Consider the following 23,074-nt stretch of genomic DNA (forward strand, 5'->3'; position numbering starts at 1 on the left):
TTTAGCCATTTTGTGTATGCTTGAGAACATCTAAAGCACTTACCATTTGATTTTTCTTAGGAAAATCATTCGGAAAACGACTTATTTCCCGATATTAAGAAAAATACTAGCTTTACTGCCTTGGGAATATTTTTAGTAGAAAGGGGATGAAAAAATACATAAAAATAACCTATCACGTGCTCTTCTTTCTCTTTGATAACAAGTTAAAAAATTGAAATATGATTGATAAATATCAGATTTTGAAATGGCCTAGCACCTTTAATTTTGAAGATATCTAATTGCTGTTTCCGGTTTCTTTCAAAACTTTTTATACTCTTTAAAACTGTGTATATGAAAATGGGGGTCAACTGCAAACCCTCACTTTTGGACGCGCGTTAGCCGCGTATGCGGGTAGAAATCTAAAATCATATCACATATTCTGAAACTAGAGATGACGGGCAACAAATTTTTCCTCTACCATTTTTCGCTCAGATTAACCGTTTAAGCATGAAATGCATCTGAGCCGTCTTAAAATGAACACCCTGTATGCACAAACCTATCCAACTATGATCTTAAATCGACTTGTAGCCTAATCATTAGGTATCAGGATATAAAGAGGTCGGCTGAAAATGTTTACTTTAAGAAGGGGTTGCGGTCGCAAAAAGTTTTAAGAAGCACTTTGTCTATTCTAAACAATTTGTAAAGAAAAGAAAAAGCTGAAACAAATAATCCAGAACCTGTTAAGAGAAGAATGTGTACTAAACTAACAAGACGAGCTTCGCTAAAAAATAAAGTAAACAATCTAGTTTTCAAGCCAAGCCTAACCAAGGTCAACCAAAATATTCATTGTAAAGATGAGCTAATCTCAATTTTTTTTTTTAATAATAAGAGAAACGTAAAATAAAGTAAAACATTTTAAATGGTGGGAGAAGAACCGGTTGGTAAATGGTTAAGATTCTTTGGCGCTACTTCACACAAATGGATCAATTTTAAGGCGCGTCATCATGTGAGATCTAATATGAGTACTTATAACCATCAACCAGCTATTTTAACGCCAAACTCATTTTGGTAAATTATATTGTGATAACATTAGGCAAAAAGTTGCAAACCTTTTTTTTACATATTACGTTCCTACCAAATACGAGGTTATGCAAGATTTAAGAAAACAGCGCAAACATTTCTTAAGAAATATTTTTGAAATGGACAAGATAGAGAAAACAAACGAAATAATAATGAAATAAGGGAAATCGAAAAAAAAAAGTTCAATCTCATTTAGACTAAAAGTGAGAATAGAATCATCATGTAGCAATTTGAAGAGTAGTCCACTACATTAGTGACTGGTAGAAACCAAGACTGCCATAATAACAGTTTGGTTTGATATCGCTAAAACGAACAACACGGAAAGAAAGCGAATGTACTTTACTAGATGGAACTGTGCAGATACTGGTTCGACAACTCTGGCTGACCCACTTACATACAAGCAGATATATCGTTACCTCAGTATTTTACTAGTACTTATTTATTCACCAATGGCTTATAGCTAAAAGGAACTATTCCGTTATTGCAGAGTTTTTGTTTTGACGAATTGTTATGACTAAGGAACGGATTTTTATGTATTTAAAAATGCCAAATATTTAATTAAAATATGCATTTATTTTCGTCAATTATGTGGAAAATATGTGATTTTCTTAAAATATTTTCTGGAATATTTAAGTAAAATGGACATTTTTTTTTATGAAAATGGATTTTTTTGGGGGGGGGGGCAAGTTATAATTATTTATACAAGAAAAGAACATTTTTACAATTTATAATAATTTATTAGGAACAAAATAATTTGTTTTTACAAGTTATAATGATTTATACAACAAAGAACATTTTTACTATTTATAAAAAGATGTGTTAAATTTTCAATTTTGAAAACTTCACTCTTCGAAATTGTTTGCAACCACATGAAATTTCAAACGTTGGAACGTAAAGTGACGACGATCTGGGCGTAAGATGGACTTGTAACGACTAAAATCCTTTGAAATGAGGATTTTTAAGTTTGTGGAAAGGGATATCTGCTCTAACCAAAGCCCGACACAGATCTGTACTCAGAGTAGACTTACTTGATGATGGAGATGTAAGGAAGGCTTGATAGGACGTCCTCTCTTTCTTTCTGTTTTTATTCTCTATGTGCGATCTGGTGGCAATATGTTGGGTGACTTGGGAACGTTGATAGCAAGAAACGCGCTTGTCACAAGCTGTGCAGTACAAAATGTCTCCATCACTTCGAAAAAGTTCTGCTGGAAACTCGCGAAGATATTTAGCAACCAGTTGTTTGTTTGAGGTCAATGTTCGTGGCATTTCACCCAAAAAAGAATACACTAAGTGACCGAACGAAATGAATTGGACACTTCAACGAACGAGCTGAAAGAACAGACAACGTCAGACAACTTCAAAGAACTAACAAGTGCCGTCACTGTTTAGCAGCATTCTGTATAAATTACAATAACCATTGTACCCACTGTGATTCACAGCCCTACAGTCTGTGGTTCACAGTTCCTGTCAACCACCTCCCAATTATGAAAATATGCCCAAAATGAAAAATATGAAAAAATATGTACATATTTTGATTAAATATGTAGAAATATTTATTTATTTTAATCAAATATGTATAAATATGCGATAACATCCAAATATGTGGAAATATGTGAAATAAAAGTAGACTCAAACGGCTTAAAAAGTGTCAGTATGAATACTTCTAGTTGAAAAACGTCTGTAAATTGCCTAGAAAAAAATATGTAAATACATACGAATCCGTTCCCTAGTTATGACTGTGTCTACTCACGAGTAAAAGTCCTTGGTAAAAGATAGCCTTATTTTTATTGATATTTTATAGCGAGTCATTTTTCAGCATAGACATGCTGAAAAGAAAAGAAAAATAGCATTATGCCCTCTTTGAATGAGAGAAAACTGAACCCACTGTGTATCCGAAGGTTAGCATTCCGTTAAGGATTTCAAACTCGCGAGGAATCGGTCCCAATAAAAAACAACAACTTGTCTTTTTTTTTGACAACGTTTCGACAAATATATTCCACCTTCTTCAGGGCGTGGCTATTACACTCAGTTACTCGTCCATTCCTTTGTCGGCTCTACACTGTTGATTTTGTCCTTTTCGTTGTTTTTCTAATAAAAAACTAGAACTTACTGAATTATTACATTATTTACTAAGTAAAGTAATTGCCTATATTTTTCAGGCGGGCTTTACGTCCGACTACCAAATTAGGTGTCGTGGACGGAGGCGACTAGCAAACATACTTTACTGTAAATTTCTCATATTAACCATTAAATAAAATCAAAGGCCTAAGACAGGGGTATCGAACCCAGTACCACAATGCACGTTAGGCATTATTTACTAAGTGATAAATACCACTTTTCTACACGAATGTAGCAAATAGTTATTTACTTGGAAGTTGAAATTGCTTCTTCAATTAGTCAGTGATGAGCAAAAGGGTAAAATTGTACGTTGCTGTTTTGTATAGTATCGATAGCTCAATCGAAATGAGTTTATGGGCGAACCGTCACTGTCACCGCTGAGCGCTATGTGACAATGTCGGAAGTGTTTTTTTTGAACCTGAGCTGGTAGGATTGAGTGAAGCAACTAATCTGGGAGACAACTGGTTCCAACAGGACGGGCCTACATCCCACACTGCTAGGATTTCAATGGCGAGATTGAGGCAAGTGTTTTCCCAGCGCCTCGTCTCTTTGAGGGGTGACGTGGAGTGGCCTGCGCGCTCACCAGATTTGAGCATTTGTGATTTTTTTTTCTTTGGGGGTACATAAAGGAAAAAGTTTTTAAACATCGGTCCACATACCCAGGAAGAACTTAAGGATAGAATCAGAGAGAAAGTTACGGCAATACCCATCGCAGAAATGTGCAGAAGAGCGGTTGAAAACTTCAGAATTCGCCTTCAAGAGTGCATCGCGGCTGACGGCCGCCACCTACGTTGATATCATCTTTCAAACTTAATGTAAAAAACTAGATTCTGTACTGAATTAAACAATGTAAACATAATTTCTGTAAGTTGAATTGTTTTTGTTTTACATCCCTTTAAAACCGGTTCATACCTTTTGCCCCACCCTGTATTTTTTTTTTTTCGGCGCATCGACATCTTGGTCATTAGCGCCCACTATCATAGTTCTTCTTATTTCCTTATACTACACGAGCTGGGATGACACATGTGCAGACCCATAGCTTCCAATCACTACACGTTGCTTAACAAGGTAGAGTGGAGCCTGGGTCTGCAAAATTGTCTCCACACATCCCCTCTTATTTCATCGACCTTGTCAACGAGGGGGAGTGTGGAATATAATTGTGACATCCCTTAATTAAACTAACGTTTATACTACATATCTAAATCTGAATTAATAATTTTAAATGTTTTCTATTATATTTATTGTAGGTAAAACCAAAAGTATTATAATTTCTAGGTTTACTATTTGCTTGGGCTTTACTGAATACTAAATCCGAGGAGGCTATTTACTCTACTAGCATTTTTTTTTTTTTTTTTTTTTTTTTCCGGCTAAAACACCCACCTACTTCCTGGCCTAGCCTGGATTCGCTTGTGCAGCACTACTTCAGGCTAGGCTCCTGTCCTTACCCACTAGGGGTTATCCTCCTCTCCATCTAGCTCACGCCTTTTGAGGGTTAGTACTTCCCTAGTGAAAACTGCCACAGCATTCCACTGCGCCTTACCAGAGAGCATTATGCCTGAAAGAACTCGGGAATCCATTGACCCACTCTTCTTTCCAGATCCCTTCTGGCACGACCCCATCTTTCGCACACAAAAAATGTGTGATGGGCGTCGTCTCTCATTCCGACGCAGTGGGGGCAATTTCCCTCTGACCGCTTCCCTATCTTCCGTAGAAACTCCCTGAAGTAACCGTGCCCGCTGAGGAGCTGGGTGAGGTAGTAGTCCACCTCCCCAAATCCCCTGCCGACCCAGCTTCCGATATCTGGGAGCAGGACTGCCGTCCACCTGCCACGGGTTTCCTCCGTCCACGCAGCTTGCCATACAGCCATTGTACGCTCTCGCTCTTCTCGGGCAGCTGCTGCCCTATTAGCTTCCCTTCTTCTTTCGAAGAGCCGCTTCCGTTCACTAGCTAGCAGCGCAACGGGGATAACTCCCGCGATGACCAAAATGGCTGGTTCAGAGACTGTTCGGTAGGCAGAGGCAATCCGCAACGCGCCAACTCTCTGGACCCGCGCCAGCCCCTCTCTCTGTATACTTCTTTTTGGAGCGCGTCTGCCCAGATCTACTCTACTAGCAGTTTGATGTGCAGTACTTTGAACTAATATTCCTGCACATCCTAAAATAAACTAGAGTTAAATATAATTAACCTAATGGGGTTGAAATACTCGTATAAAATTTCTTTCAACCCCGAGATAGAACCCACCCTGTATTACATAAAATTCACGCCCAAAGATCAGGAATCGAACCTAATACCTCAATATGTCTTCGCTTTGCGAGCCACACTGTTACAAAATCATGAGATTTGTTGTCTATTATATTATTTGTCTTTATTTATGACTCAATAATCGAGGCGAGTATTATTTACCAATGCACCTTCGTAATAATTAATTTAAAGCCGTTAAATTGGAAGAATTAAATCAAATAAAATGAAATATCTGATGATACGAGTAAATACAAACACTAATGAAACTAAAAGCTGTTATAAATCGATCATACAACAGTTTGTATCCGAGATAAAGAGATAACTGACACTACCAACAGCGTTGCTGCTGAAAACCAGCATTTCTATTCTAAGTTCCATTAAAAAAACTTAAAAACAGTAGCTAATTTTATCTGCACACGTTATTACGTAACTAATTACACATAACGACATCCTATTGTATAATATGATGTTAACCTTAATGCATTTTGTTTTTGTTTACATTATTTTTTTAAATTAATAAATGTTGCTTTGTTTGAAACAGGACGTCCTGGTACTGACTACCCAGTGTTAGGAATAGTTCCGTATACAGATTTCTATTGCGATGAACAAGAATATCCAGGATTTTTTGCTGACATGGATACACGTTGTCAAGCCTGGCATTACTGTGATATAGATGGCCGACAAGCCACATTTCTATGCCCAAATGGTACACAATTTTCACAAGCATTCTTCATATGTGACTGGTGGTTTAATGTACGCTGTGATTTATCAAAAAAACTCTACCATATTAACGCTAGATTGTATCAAAGGCCAAAATTAAATCCAACAAGACCGCATAGATTAGTAACTAAAGAGATTTTGGAAAATATTTTTTTGAAGAGGTGATTTCTTTTTTTTTGCAATGTATTTTCTTATTAAAACAAAAACAAGCACAAAAATTGAAAACTGGTAGTAACAAAATAAAAAAATAAGTTCAAAGTATGTATAACTTATTACTGAGAGTGGGCACAATAATGAAGAGATACCATAATCAATAAAAAATGTGTTAACAGACGCTGCGGTGAATCTGCAATAAACGTAGTTAATTAATTCGCCTGTTATAAATTGTTCTAAAGAGCAAAAAAGAAAAAAACAAAATTAACGTAATGTTGAAAGAAAACACAATGTTAGACACCTCAACTAACGCAGAAGATGACTAAGAATTTATTTATAATTTCTGTAGTAAACAAAACATCGAAGAACCTTTAGTGTGCCCACACAATGTAAATATTTATTATCTTTTAAAAGATGTAAACCTAAACAACGCAAAAAGAAAAAAAAAAAACAAACATTTAATGACCAAACGTAAACATAATTTGTTTAACTAACAACAGACTGTGACTTGACAGAGAGTAAAATGCCCTCTGGGAAGTAGTAGAGGTCAATGACTTTCCACCGATGTAAATTGACTTGGCATTATCAAATCAAAATGCAAAAGAGAATAAAGCACGTTTCGTTTTTTTGGGCATGTTATACAGCAACGTTTTTGTTTTTTAATCCACTATACCGGGTTAACTTACCCGCTGGTTATTTAATTAGGAAATCTATCTGGGATTAGGGTATCCTCAGGGCTTATCATGAACAATTGAAATTGGTTTTAGATGGTTAACAATTAAAGACTTCCGTCCTGACTGTTTAGGTAGGACACTTAGTTCAGTGGCTAAACGGAACAGAATACTATAATGTTAAGAAATTGGAATTATCAAAAAGTAAATAAAATAATAACAAGAAAGTAAAATCAAAATCAAAAAGTGTAAGCAATGAAGATTGGACAAATAAATAATTAAAACAAAAATGAATGAAAATGTCAATAATATTTCTTTCCTTCCAGGTAATAACTGTTTTTAAATATAAACATTAAAACCTCATTATTTCAGAGTAGTTGCCTGTTCCAAACATATTTTATAATTAATATAATGAACTGAGGCCTCCAAATTTTTAATAAGGGATAAATATGGATAAGGTAAGTTGGGATCGATCCATAATTCTAATCCAGATTAAAATCATTTAAAAAATCAATGATAAAGTGAGGTGCATGTCGGATTTCTCGCCTGCATTACCTAAAGTAATCTATTTACTGTAGGAGGTTCTAACTTTATATACTTTTCGTCAGTTAAATTTTCAAATATTAGAGGCAAACAACAGTCTTGAGAAATTGAGAAAAGGCACATCTTATAATTTTAAGCCCTTCCTTTTGTTATATAAATGTTATAATATTTTGCAACTTGGAAATTCATTATTTTATTTTTATACTTAGTGAATTGTTTTTGTTTATTTTGTATCCTTTATTTGACCTTTCATTCAACCTGATTTTTGTTAGGTAATTATTTCTTTTATGCTTTTTTCTCTTGAAAACGCCATTTTGATTTTGTTTTATTTATACAAAAATTAAAACATGGAACTTTTTAATTAAATCTTGAATTTCATTGGCTAATTTTTATTATTATTGTAATATCACCTGCAAAGTTCTTTACAGCGAACAAAATTCAGGGAACTTTTTTTCAAAAATTGTTGATTGTTGTTGAACTTCCATTTCTAAAATTTAACTTTATTCCCACAAACTTGGAGTAATGCCTAGTAAGTTTTTTTAGTGGTAAGGAAAAACTCAAAAAACCCGTTGAGGACCAACCTTGGACAAAAATTGTCCTAAAAAAAGATTTAGACGACGACTTTAGTCAGCAAGTTAGAAAAGAGAAATCTCACTGAACACTTAACAAACTTAAAAGGATTAACTGATTAGCATGAAAACTGCCAGCAAACATACTTAAAACCACTCTTATTTCTAAGAATTAGTATTAGAACATGGAATGATATTAGTATTTCTTATCAGTCAGGCGATAAAGATTTATAACACTGATGAACAAAATGTCATAAGGATGGACAAAATTAAAATGCGTACTACGACCAAATGTTGTTTACAAACGCGTATTATTATGTGTATTATGATATAGTGATACGAGCAGATTCGACAGAATGTGATTAAGAACCTGTACATTAATTTAATAAGATATTTTGTTTTGTAAAAGCGAAATAATTTAGATTTTGTTCTATATTTTATGTAAGATTGTATTTTTCAGAAGTTTGTAATAATGAAATATTGAAGTAAAATGTTTTATACAAATTAATGAACACTTTTAATTATTCATAAATTAAGGGAATCTGATTTTTTATTTCTGCTTTGTTGAAGGCAAATTACTTTGGGTTATGGAAGAAGGTTCCATAGCTTCTAAGTTCTTGAAAGAACTGGTTTCAATACAGATAAACAAATCTAGAGTTTTATCACGATTTTCGAACACTATCTTTGCTGAAACAATATACACTCTACCTCAAATCTCGTAATCTCTCCTAAAAAAATAATTTAAGTATATTTCAAATAAAAATACTGGCACAAACAAGGTAATTAGTTGGTTCTGGTATCACAAGGCAAATTTTATTTAAAATTAATAGTGGCTTATACAAAAAAAAACAAAAAAGTTAAAGGATGAGATAAAAGTTTGATGACGTAACACAGTCCTGCATGCCACAGCCGGTAGGATCCTTAAATTCGAATTTATTTTCCAGGTTAATATTCTTAACCTTAATCTTTCATGAATCTCAAAATCATCTATAAAGTGTGAAGTTTTATTTACGTGAAACCAGTTTTGGGATATCGCCATCTTGTCGATGGAAGTAGCCACCGGAAACCGGTTGGGACCAAACAAAAAATTAAATACGCTATTCAAATAAACAATCTCTTGAAAAAAAAGTGCAAATAAAAACGAAGTTGCTGCAATTTCCTGTTTGACTACAGTCGTAGCAGATAAAAAGGTCGACGCTATTAATTTCATTTTCATCCAGTTGAATGGCTCCAGTTGAAATGAGAACAACATGAACTCGAGATCTTTATATAATATAATTTAAACTATTTCTAAAACATACTGCAAGTATAAACATACTATCACGCGAAGAAATTGCAACTAGAAATACATATGGATAGTTTACAATATACGTACTTCAGTAATCAGAGCTTGGAATTCAGAGAATTGTGGTAAATAAATTATTGTAAAAAATCAGTGCTGGCAACTGTAAGTGATGGGACAAGAAATATCGTATTAACGAAAATTTGTAGATTAATGGAAATTCAAGGTAATGATTTAAAAAATAATTCCTTTAGCTACTCATTAATGTTGAGCTATATCATCATCCTAAGTTGGATGGTCAATTGATGATATAGCTCAACATTAAACTTCACAAATTTTATAATATCCTGAAGAAGGTAATAAATATTTACCGAAATGTCGGTGTGAAAAAAAGAAATTTATTTAAAATATTTATTGACCGAACCTCAATAATTTCCATGTAATAATCTAATCATTCATCTCTTTAATATGCAGAGCAAAGGAACATACACTGCACCGATATTAGTACTGCAAATGGAGACGCCTAATAACTCACAGAAGTACAGTTCACTCAAATTTTCCCGGAATGTTACGAATGGACATTGAGAACGATATGTGCAACGTGCAGAAAATTTGAAGAAATTTTGTTCATACACACAGCGCAAAACCATAATCATCGGGATAATGGACCAGCAACCAAAGACTCACTCTAGGATCAACTTCTAATTTGTTCAGGTGTGGTGCACACCGAAACTTGTCGCCGATGACCCCTACATATAATTCAGAACTTTGTACTAGTATTATAATAGCCTAAACAGCTTCAATAAGATGTAAAAAGTACTTTGTATTTGTTTGAAATGATTTACAGTAAACACTAGAGAAGGAAGCACTATAACCTTTACAGAGGCTACAAATTGGCAAGGTTATATTATAGCGAAGAATCGTTGCATTCACGAGAACCATCATTAACAAGGTGAAAAGAAAAAATAATAGCAAAAAAATACTGCTCTCTGCCGGGGTAAAGTCACGCACTCTAGTGACCTTTCAGTGAACTACTGAATTGCAATTTTAATCAAATACAAGCTTTATTTTCGGTTAGAAGCACTTAAAATTAATACGGAAATACGCTTTATTAAATTAAATTATTTAAATAAGAAATAAGTTATTAATAAATAATTATTTAATATAATCAAGGAAAGCACAAACTGATGTTCTGTAAAAGATTTGTGGTGTGAGAAGCGGATGTGAAGGTGTTGCACGAAACTTTACGTTTGCTGATGACGTAATTTATGAATACCATAATACTAGGGTAAGTAAAAAACAACATGGTGAATCTTACAAAGATTATTTTGTTCTAACAACGTTTTTGTTGGGCATGTTCCTATCCAATATGTTGTTTACAATAAGAGAACATTTATCTATCTCCAACACTGTAACCTAACCTCAATAAAAATATCTCGTACATATATTCGCTAAGAAAAAAAAAACCTGCCAATTCCGAAAAAAAATAGTTCCGGTTTCCCTATTTTGATCCAAAGCGGCACCCAATGAAATATCAAATTTGAATTAGCTGTGATTTTTCTTTTATGAGTTAAGGTGGACACGTTCTTGGCTTGCCCAAACTAATTACTAAAAAAAACAACTTTTTACGGATTCAAAAGGCCCTAAATACGGATGTAGCCCAATCACCCCCAAAAAGTGCCCAAACCGAATTTAATGAGAAAAAATAATTATAATTAAAGATATAAAACAGTTTGCGCGCTATAAGTATACTAAGTTTAAAATAAATCATAGCCAGAACTTATAAGAAAACTAAAATCTATCTTTAAAATGGTATTTCCGGTTGACCAATTTTCTTTAAAAAATATAAAATTTTTGATTCAAATTTAATGATAATTAATGTTAATAGGAGAAGTAAGTCCATACATTACAGCGAACTGACATTCTGAAGGACTAACCCACACCCCCTCCCCCAAAAGTGCCCTTATTCGAAGTGTTAGAGAAAAATGTTTCTTATAAAAGTTATAGAACTATTTCTGAGCTATAATTATACCAAGTTTGGAGAAAATCCAAGAAGCGGTTTTTGAAAAAACCTTAAAAAAATGAAAAATCTATTCAGTAAAGTGGTACTTCTGGTGGAGCTATTTTGACCAATAATTTATTGTCGCTTCCCCTGGTGGTAACTGAATGAAATATCAAATTTGAAGTCTCTACGATATTCCGTTGCCGAGATATAGTGGATAAACTAACTGCAGAGCAGTAAAGTCAGTCCCAAACCTATGCCATTAAAGACGGATGGGTTAGAGATAGCAAAATTAGTTGGAAAAAGAAGAGATTTCTTGGAATTACTGGATCTGTAACCCAACCAGCCTTAGCCGTGCTTTTTTAATTAAACTTTTCTCTCTTTTCTCTTTAACAAGCCGAATGTGATCGGTTATTGTCGGCTACTTTCGGTTCAACTGTCCATGATTATTAACTTTATGTGCATACTCACACGACTTTCTTTTACTTCTTTTTTCTAACTAGCCGATTGCGCTCGGTTATTGTCGGCCCTTTTCGGTTCTACTGTTCGACTTTTATTTTCCAATTTAATATTTGATAATTTTGTTTACAAACAATATTTATATTTACTTCTTAGCTAGATTATCGTTTGTAAAAAAAAAAATACATTGAAACGTTTTTGGAAATTTCCTCCCTCAGAACAGGTTATAAAGATTTATTTATCGAACATAAGTTTACTTAAAAATATATTATACAAATCAGCAAGTACCCATCATTTCATTCATACTTCAGCTCGTAATTTCAGAAAGTTAGAAACTGCATTCACTTTAGAATTGAATGGATAACAAATACCCTTATGCTAGCCATTTCATTAATGACAATATTAAAAAAAATTAAATTATAATAATAAAGACATATTTTACATCTTTATAAATAGGCACTTCATTTTAAATCTATTCCAAATTATTCATCTGATTTAACTTTATTATGCTCTTTGATCTTGAATAATCATCACACACACACGCACTTTAAAATAGAAAAAAGAAAATTAGATAGGTCTATTACTTCCGTTATTTGAATCGCACAGTAAAAACGAAATAAGTCATCTTATCTTAAAGAAAATTGGCATTAATTGTTAGGCAAATTAATATTGGGCAAAAAAAAGGGCATTCATTCAATTTACTTTAAATTTGAGGAAACTTCAGTTTTTCAGTTTATTCAGTAAATTTCAATGAATATGAATATGTTCAATGACATATGTTTTCTAGAAATACAACTTCAGTATTAAAGATGAAAGTAACTTCTAAAAAGTAAATATTATTTAAACAAATGATTTAATGAAATATAAAATTGCAAAAAACGTGAGAAATAAAACTATAAAAAGTGTTGAAGGACACGAATTATTATGAAAGCTTATTAATTACAAATAAACACAAAAAATTAATAACAATAAAATATATAAAAAAGTGTTTTTGATTAGGATAATCGATAAGTCATCCTGAAATTTATAGCATTAAGAGGATGAGTGATCGATACGATGGATAACATGGCGAATGGTCGTCCAGTAATAAGTCCATCATCATCAAGGCTCCCAAAGGAACGAGACTAAAATTATGTATTTTTGGTTTGACCCGTACAGTTGAATGTACGGGTTTTGATTTCAATACAGGTGCAAAACTTCATTTTCCTTTATAATTTTTTTTTAATTTATTTGCTATTCACAATCTACAAATAATAATCACGAGGCCAACAGCGTTTCAATCGTCGTGGAGGACGATCTGGAATCGTTGTGAAGGCGAGATTTAGAACAAGAGGATTGGTACAGAATGGAAGAGAGTCAAAGAATTTTCTATACTTAGATTTAGATTCGTCGCTTATGGATGAGATTTTGAGATCGTTATGGAGGGTAGAGTTAGACACATAAAATGGAGAATTCGTAATCTGACGGAGAATTTTCCTTTATAATTAAATGTGCTAATTAAGGTACTATTTGTTAGTCAATAAAAGTCGCCGCGTTGGGTGTTAGTTGAACTGTTGTTAACAAACTACTCCTGTTATACGCTTAAGGACGTATAAAGAAGTAGAGGTAACACTTGTAGCATCTTTAATCTTCTAAAGCATCCATTAAAGTTCAAGGCCATATTTGGACAGTCCCTCTCTACAGTTAACTCATCGAGCAATCTCATTTATTGTACACACTAAATCAACCTGCAAAAATTATTTATTTCAACAAACTAGATTTAAACTAGCACGTCTCCAAATTACTTTGATGTAACCAACCTTTCTAAATGTAATCACAATCTGAGTGAACCGTTAACGACTTTAGTATAATTACTTTAACACGGAATGGAATTGTTACTTACACTTAACATATAAACACTGACAATACGCTAAAACGACCTTTTTAAGAGAGAAAACCAACCCCAGTATATCCTTTAATTAATTAATTTTCTTAGAAAGATATTTAAAATATACGCTACAGATGTTCTACATTTATGTAATGTTTAGCCAAAGTTTTGGATGTAAAGCGCGTCAACATCGTCCTACGAAGAGAAAATCTAAGGGCCAGCAACTAGATTCGAACCCATGATCTCGACTGGAAGGTAAGAAAATGATAAATAACTCTAAATAGGAGACCATAAATATACTTTTATTTCCTACAGAATTAAATAAGAAACTAACAAGAGAGATAATCACCCACTTAATCCTAAAGGCAGTTATTAATGTTTAAAAAACGTAAGGAATTAATCAAAATAATAAGCAATCGTTAAAAAGAATATTTTCCTTTGTAAATGGCGCTTGTACAGTGAACACAAGTGCTATCTAGTGGATTCGTTAGGAACTATAACCAGCCCTAATGCTGTTCTTATGTATAAAGTAGTTCGCAATAAATCCACAAGGTAGCGCAGATATTCACTCTATTAGAGATTGTTTACTATCACTTTTCTTTTAGTTCTTAAGTTAATTTTGTTTTTGTTACGTTTTATTTATTTATTTATTATATTTTGTGTCTCTTCAACAAAAAAATGTAGAGAAAATACTATGACTTAATTATTTAAGAGAATAATTCGTTTAGAAATGTGTCACGTCCGTTCCAGGAATTTTGGCCGACTAATTTTAATCCTTCTCGATTAGTATTACTTATTAACGTACTTTACACCAAAATGACATGTTAGAAGCAAATTTGAAGAAAATCTTTACAGCTGTTTTCAAGAAAATCAATCAAAAATTAAAACGAAAAAAGATGCACTATATCTGCTTTTTCCTTCAGGCACCACTTGGTAATTTTTAATCGATATATAAAATTTGGATTTCCTGTTATATTATTGATTTTTTGAGCTTGTATCTTTACCATTCACAAACTATTATCTAGGAATAATTTTCAAGTGAATATTGGACCACAAGCGTTTTCACGAAACACAGCAAATCAAAATGTTGTGAGCATCAAACTCCTGAAATAATTTTCAGTGGGTCTTTGTGAACATCAAAAATAGGAACCGGTTATTTTGGCTGTAATACTTGTTTCTGAAGATTAGATTGGCCTAATTCCTGCCAAGAATAGGTGTAAGTAAGGATATGTTTATAAACAGATATTATTAATAAGTTCAATAACAGTGAATGAAACGAACGAACAGCGAGCATTAAAACAACAAACCAAAAAGGGTATGTAAGCCGGACACAGTACTTGGTAACTTACTATATTATTACTAAACAAAGTAACACGTTGATTGGATGGTTACTCCCTCCACAGCAGAATACCTACAGTTACTCTTAATCGCTAGTACCAATGTTCGTGAAACTTCTATCTGTTCTCTCTCTAGTACACCCTATAGTTATGTCTGACCCGGACTTCAAATATAAATTTTCGGTCTGACCACGCCCCTAATTATTATTATTGAATGTTTAACTCTTAAATGTTAAACTTTGCATTTTTAATAAATAAGAACAAAAATATTTAATACAATAACCGAGAAAAATTGAAAGCGAATAATTTATCATATGGTTACTAATATTTTAATATGGTTCCATAGTATAGTAATTATTATAACAAGGAGTGGTACAAATTAAATTAGGTCAAGGTACTCAAATGCACAAAATATTTTGTGGAACACTATTTACTTTCTGTTAGTAAGAGAAATAATAGCGAAGACAAACTGCCGAAAACTTGTAGATAACTTTGCTACAACTTATAAAATCTTTACGAACCAGCATGTCTAGTGTGAACGTATTTCCTTCATTTACAATTGAATTTATTTACCAACGGCCTCTTATATTGTTTTCTATATAAAAATTCAACAAAATTAATTAAATAAATGACGTCAATCCTCCAATACTTTTACAATCATTGCACTTGTAAGAATAAGTAAATAAACTGAAGGTTTTTTTTTTTTTCATAGACACCTCTAAAGAAGAATTAATGGATTTACAGAATGAAAGAGTTTTGCTGATCTGATCCCGGGAATCATAGTTAAAAGTCATTACAGAAGTCACTAACATAAGTAAAGAACAGACATTCTCTATGCACAGCACATCGTGGAGTTAGGCTATCAGGTCCTATGAACGTTCGTTTACTCAAAGCTAATGCGTTAAATGAAACTATGTGTAACTTCGATTAGTGAAAATTGTACCACTACCACATACAAGATCTGAATATAAACGATTGTAGTAAACATTCTTACTAGAAACATTAGAAAAGTAGGTCTTATTTTAAATGTATAATATATTATTCGGGCGGCTATTATTTTAAATAATGCTTTAAGCGACGAAGTAAGAAAATGGTATATAATTCTAAATAGGAGAATGAGCAATATAAATAAATATCATTCCACAAATACACTTTTTTACACTACAGAATTAAATAAGAAACTAACAAGAAAAACAATCACTCACTTTATCCTATAAGCGGTTATTAATGCCTAAAAAAAAAGGCAAGGAATTAATAAAAATAATAAACAATCGTTAAAAAGAATATTTCGCTTTGTAAATGGCGCTTGTACAGTGAACACAAATGCTATCTATTGGTTTCTTTAGGAACTACATCAGTCCTAGTAAGTACAACCTTAATGTGTTAAGTAGTTCGCAATAAACCCACAAGGTAGCACAGATATGCACTCTAGTAGAGCTTGTTTATCACTACCAGATTTATTAGGTCTTAAGTTTTGTTTTTGTTTATCTTTAACAGAAAATGTAGAGAAGATAATGTGATAATATAATAACCAAATATTAATAGTTAAAACTATTTTCACAGATTGAATGAAATAAAAAGCAAGAAAAGGTATTAATTAAAAAGTAAACAGAGGAAATCGCAAATTACATTTTCTATTTGCTAAGATAAGATTATTTGTGTCACTAAACTATGAAGCATTACAAAAAAAAAATTGGGATCTTATTTTTGGTAACAAAATAAGTTAATATCAATATACAAACTTCACATGCAGGGTTCATAAGTTCATTAATATAAATTTGTTTTGACAAGAGAATAATAAATTTAACCAACTTTCCTCTTTTTGTATCTCTTCGACCGATTCCCTTTTAGTTTATAAATATAAGCTTATCAATTTTTTTCCCCCTTAAGATAAAAAAAACTTTTCACCAAGGTTAGCGAATCAGAATAGCAGGCAGGGCCGCAGTCAGATATGACGATAGATAAAATGTATGTAAGAAAACTATTGGAGCTCAGAGGCATCTATTTTCCTTTAAAATATACCTGTTATGAAAAATTTACTAATGAATGGCGTTTTGTAGAATCATTTTTAGTTGTAAGATGGTCCGTCCAATCAAGCTAAATGTTGCTCGGTTGTATGATCTACTTTTCTAAAAGTTAAAGGTTTATTGTTTACATATCAAGATTATTGTTCTGAATTCGATATACTCGAAAATCTTTAAATTATAAAGAAGATTATTAAATTCTTAATAACGGCAGATTACAATCTTACTAATAATGATAGTAATCTAACAAATTTTATTTTTACCTTTAGTTTTTTAATATTGCCAGACATAATAACATAACAGTGTCCTCCCAAATTTACCCGAGAAGGGTTTTAGAGAATATTTACGATAATATGCAATTTTTTGCTCTAACTTCATTGGACGGGAACATTATACAAACAATTAAATTTATTCAAAATGAAAAAATAAGAAACATTTTCTTATCTTAATGTTGTAAAAAAGATAAACAAAAAGCCATCTTGCCCTAACAAGTACTAAATACTGCCGCTAGATGGCAGAGGAATTTAATTTGTTCAAAAGAATTGTTTGGTTTCCCTGCTGTTTATTTCTTTACAATAAAATTAAAATCTATATAAAGAATATTTTTTTGCCATATTTGTGGTACTAGCTCTACATTTAGAATATTGCATTAAAATCTCTTTATTCAAAACTTAAAATTGAACACTCCACAAGCCATGCTTGAGAAACCACAGTGTGCATGGAAATGAGCTGCAGGTAGCTTTAAGCTTTGTTCTCATGTTTATTGCTATGTAGCGGAAGCTCTTTCTAAAATGGCAACACTGCAGCTAATGAAATGGTTGTTGCAAACATCTGGAATATATGGCAAAGTATAAAGCATACAGCTTCACATAAAGTAAATTGGGAAATGAAATGTACCACTTCTAGTGGATGGGGATCAAGGTTAGCTACTCTAATAAAGAGCAAAGATAAGCCTATTTATATGGCAGTGACCACTCGCTATCTTTCTATTTCCAAATCACGTACAATCTTCCCTCTCACTTATACTCTCAATATAACAGTTTCCCTGTCTTTATCTTCTCCATGAGAACATTCATTTTCTTCAGAAATGACAATCAATCAGTTGAAGGTTATAAATGCGAAAAAAAGAAACAAGAGAAATTGCAACAATGAACCTGTCTAGGAGTGAATAACTTAATCAAGATACTGATCATTATATAAGCCCATATAAGACTTACAGCTAAGTAGACCTCAAAAAGTTATGTACGAGGGTCGTTTGAAAAGTCCGTGCAAAGTCAGAGAGATAGCACTACTGGCGGCGTATCGAGGTTATGTTTAGTTAGTAGCATCTCTTGGAAGAACACACACCAAGTTTCAACCAGATCGGTCTATTTCTTTGTGTTTGGCATTCGTTTGAATCGAGGAAGTCGAGTGATTTTCAAAAAATGGACGAAAAAGAATTTCGTGTGTTGATTAAACACTACTTTATGAAAGGCAAAACGCCTCAGGAGACTAAAGAGAAGCTTGATAAACATTATGGTGACTCTGCACCTTCGATTAGAACAGTTTATAAGTGGTTTCAAAATTTTCGGAGTGGCCATATGGGCACAAGTGACGCTGAACGTTCTGGACGCCCTGTTGAGGTTACTACTCCAGAAATCATTGATAAAATCCATGATATGGTGATGGATGACAGAAGAGTGAAGGTGCGTGAGATTGCTAGTGCTGTATGCATCTCGAATGAACGGGTACATAATATTTTGTATCAACATTTGGACATGACAAAGCTATCCGCAAGATGGGTGCCGCGATTGCTCACGCTTGACCAAAAACGAAATCGTGTGAAGTGTTGCAAGGACGGTTTACAGCTGTTCCAGAAGAATCCGCAGGACTTTAAGCGTCGTTTCGTCACTGTGGATGAAACATGGATACATCACTACACTCCTGAGACCAAAGAACAATCGAAACAATGGGTTACCAAGGGGGAATCTGCGCCAAAAAAGGCGAAGACCGGAAACTCCTCTTCTAAAATTTTTTACTTCAATGCCCCAGTCATATCTACGTAAAATTTTTCAATCAAATGACACTTTAATTTACATGAAAATCGGTTCATGCGTAGATAATTCAAAACGATTGCCATACACCCCTTCGTAGGTGTAAGAGCAGTACGGCAATTCAATGTTAAGTAGGGGAGCTCTAACACCATTGGGCTAAGACAGAGTTATTAGTAATAATAATTTTGGAGGGGGCCTCACATACATGGGGCTAACTCCTCTTCCATAGAATGTAGAACATCGATAGCCCCAAATGGCACATCTAAATGATATTCCGAATCAAAAGACACCTCATCTCATTCATACAAATCGGTCCGCACGTTTAGGCCCATGTTTTTACAAAATAGGTAACAAGAAGAAGAAGATAAACAACAAGAACAAGAATTTTTTTTTGAAAAACCTACTCTTTCCAAATTTCAGCTACCTTTTTTTCGAAATCCATTTGATACAGGTTGTTGCAAGAAACTACAGTTATAAAGGAGAATTTGCCCTTTATTATAAACAAAATTTAGAAGTATTAATTTTTAGATAATAGAAAAAGTGAAAAAAATTGTCAAAGTTAGATGTTTTTCAACGTTTTCCGCTTTTGCGTGTCCTAACGGAGAGTTTTAATACGTATTGGCAAGAAAAAGTCGTGTGAGTATGCTCATAAGGATTTTCTAAAATAGTTCCATCAGAATGCATTTTGCAATTCAAAGTAACTAACCATTCGGTAAAAATACAAGAAAACCTAAGTTGTATTAATAAAAAAAAGTCGTGTGAGTGTGCCTATTAAAAGTTATACATTAAATTGGAAATTAAGTTAATAATCATGGTCAATTTGAGCCGAAAGTGACCGAAAATAACCGATCACATTCGGCTAGTTAGAAATAAATTAAAAGAAAGTCGTGTGAGTGTGCATATACAGTTAATAAACTGGGTAACTTATCCGAAAATTACCGACAATAACCGATCACATTCGGCTTGTTAAAGAGAAAAAAAAGAAAAGTTTAATTAAAAAAGCACGGCTAAGGCAGGTTGGGTTACAGATCCAGTGATTCTTAGAAATCTCTTCTTTTTCCAACTAATTTTGCCCTGTCTAACCCATCGGCCTTTAATGGCATGGGTTTGGGACTGACTTTACTACTCTGCAGTTAGTTTATCCACTATATCTCAGGTACGGAATATCCTAGAGACTTCAAATTTGATATTTCATTCAGTGGCCACCAGCGGAAGTGACAATAAATTTTTGGTCAAAATAGCTTTACCGGAAGTACCACTTTACTGAATAGATTTTTCACTTTTTTAAGGTTTTTTCAAAAACCGCTTCTTGGATTTTCTTCAAACTTGGTATAATTATAGCTCTCAAATAGCTCTATAACTTTTATTTGAAACATTTCTCTGTAATACTTCGAATAAGGGCACTTTTAGGGGAGGGGGTGGTGGTTTAGTCCGGTAGAATGCAAGTTCGCTGTGTTTTATAGACTTATTTCCTATTAAACATTAATTAGGATTAAATGTGAATCAAAAATTATATATTTTACAGTTTCAAGCGGTCTTATAAGTTACTACTTTGATTTATTTTGAACTTAATAAACATTTTTTTCTTAATGCAGCAATTTTCTGTTAGATTAACCAACTCTAATGTTAAAATAACAATCGTACGACTTCATAAAAAATTAGCAGGAGTAAATAAGTCACGACAAACTGAACATGATCCAAGTCTGTACCATATCAAATCAGAATATAGTTGATTCGGGGAGAATTCATGCTGCCCTGAGGCTATGCTTAAATTAAATAGCAAAATAGTTACTACAAATATTACCCTCACAAAACAGTTATAATAATAATATTAAAATGCTCACACAATACGCTGAATACTCTGCAGGAAATTTCGGCCACTTACCTGTGAACAGAAAGAGAATGATATTAATAAGTTTGTTACCACATACTTAATAACTAAATTTTTGTTGCTAAATTTAGAATTTGTTCCAAAATGATAGCACATTTGAATTATTTTACGAGTTCAGTGCAATAAAATATTACTGTCACAGGAAGGAAGTGGTCTCAGCTCCTACAGAACACGCTGTATTAGTTTCCAATCAAAAGCTCTAAGGTCTGTTTTGTCCAAACGCTAATAAACTATATTGGCCACGACCTTCTAAATTAAAGAGAAAAATGGTAAAAGTCTTTCTGTTTAGTTAAACTTCCTGTGTACTGGCATTCTTTTTACGCATAATTTTTCTGAGATCTTTCATAATTTTATATTATACTGATGTTAGAACCGTACATTATCAGAGGAGAGCCTCTGGTATCCCGATAGTAAGAATACTGTATGAATAATTGAACTATGAAAGGTTTCAAATGAATGTTACAGTCCCACATTTTCGTAATGCGGGTTAATATATTGTTCCACATAATACATAATTAAATGACAAATGTTTAGAATTCGAAGGAAAAAGTAAGTTCGAATCTTGTGAACAATAGTTACAAAAACTCGTGTGTTTACACCAGATATAGTTCTTTTAGTTCACTGCAATGATGATTACAGTTTACAAACTTCTACATAGACCTGAGCGGTGGTACCAGTAACTTGGACGACTCTGTAATGACATCGTTGTCACAGATGGACATCCGGAAGTAAAATGTTTGCCGCCCAAATGACATCAAATAAATAGAAAGTAGGCAGGAAGTTAGAGGCGTGAGATATAATTGAAATAAACTCATTTACTGGTAACGTTTTCTAGATTTAGAGAATAACCCTGAAGAGAAAGGAACAGCTCGCTGAGCACATTATAATCCACATTACTCTAATACCAATATCGCGCAATCTACAAATATAACTGATTTTATACAATTATATAACTTCTGACTCTACATTGAATATTGCCGTGAATATCTCTTGTAATATGCCATCTTTCGTTCTACAGGAAAAAGTGAGAAAGAAATACGATCAAGAATTCTGATCGAGAACCCCTGAGTTCAAAATGTAGTTTTAAATATGATTACCACTAGGCCCCATTCTGTACGCAATCTACTCCTCAGACATACCTACTCATCCTCAAACTACTCTTCTCACCTGTGCTGACGATACTGCCATCTTATCTACTGACAAAGACCCAATAACAGCTCACAGAAACCTTCGGTCTCACCTCACCTCCTTAAAAAAAATGGGCTATCAAACTGAACGAGACAAAATCTCAAAACATTACTTTCACTCTTCGACGCATCACTCTTCCTCCTGTCTTTTACAATCTTATTCCTTTACCAGTAGTCAACGTAGTGCGCTACCTTGGGCTTTACCTTGACAGAAGACTTACATGGAACCCTCATACTCGACTTAAGAGAACAGAGACTCAACAGACGCTTCCGACAACTGAAAAGACTACTCGACAACAGATCAAAACTCACTCTGGACAACTTATATATGAAAGTATATTAAAGCCAGCCTGGGCTTATGACATCGAACTGTGGGGTTCAACCAAACGCTCAAATCTGCAAAGGATCCCAGTCCTTTCAATCTAAAATTTTTCGCTTTATAGTAAACGCTCCTTTCTACGTCACCAATCAAACCACAGACACAGACTTGAACATTCCTTTCGTCATCAATCACATCACAATCCACTTGTACAACATCTATCTTCCAGAACATTTCCAGGCAACACTTCCAGACGTCTTAAAAGACAGTGGCCTCGCTATCTCCTCTCTGATGAAGAGAGTCAGTAGAATGTAGAATGTTATTGGAGTGTTACCGCTGGGTAACTTCTCCACTCTGATATGTGTGAATGTTGCTTATTGTTACCCTTGTTGCTTATAACGCAAAATGCGTTGATTGTAACTAAATAAATGATTAAAAAAAAAAAATGATATAAATGCTTTTTAACAGTTGAAGTAAAAAGTTTAAGCAAGGATCGATCTTTTCACGTGCCTTAAACAATAAATGAAAACAGAAATAAACAAATAACTAACAAACTACTAGATAAAAGTATACGATAGAACAATTAAAAATTCAGATAC

General features: G+C 33.3%; 2 protein-coding genes across 2 annotated transcripts in view; one reads left to right on the plus strand and one right to left on the minus strand.

The window, feature by feature from the left end:
* LOC141457998 (uncharacterized) overlaps nucleotides 1-8,582 on the plus strand; it is a 50,470-nt gene extending 41,888 nt beyond the window's left edge. The window contains exon 3 of the mRNA XM_074135454.1: nucleotides 5,960-8,582. Within this exon, the coding sequence (XP_073991555.1) occupies nucleotides 5,960-6,303 (344 nt within the window). The 3' untranslated portion in view covers nucleotides 6,304-8,582. The remainder of the gene's footprint in view (nucleotides 1-5,959) is intronic.
* qin (tudor domain-containing protein qin) overlaps nucleotides 1-23,074 on the minus strand; it is a 224,230-nt gene that overhangs the window by 78,408 nt on the left and 122,748 nt on the right. The window lies entirely within an intron of this gene.

The sequence above is a fragment of the Rhodnius prolixus genome, unplaced genomic scaffold, assembly GCF_049639745.1.
Source record: "Rhodnius prolixus isolate KJV_2025 unplaced genomic scaffold, Rpr scaffold_5, whole genome shotgun sequence".
NCBI lineage: Eukaryota > Metazoa > Arthropoda > Insecta > Hemiptera > Reduviidae > Rhodnius > Rhodnius prolixus.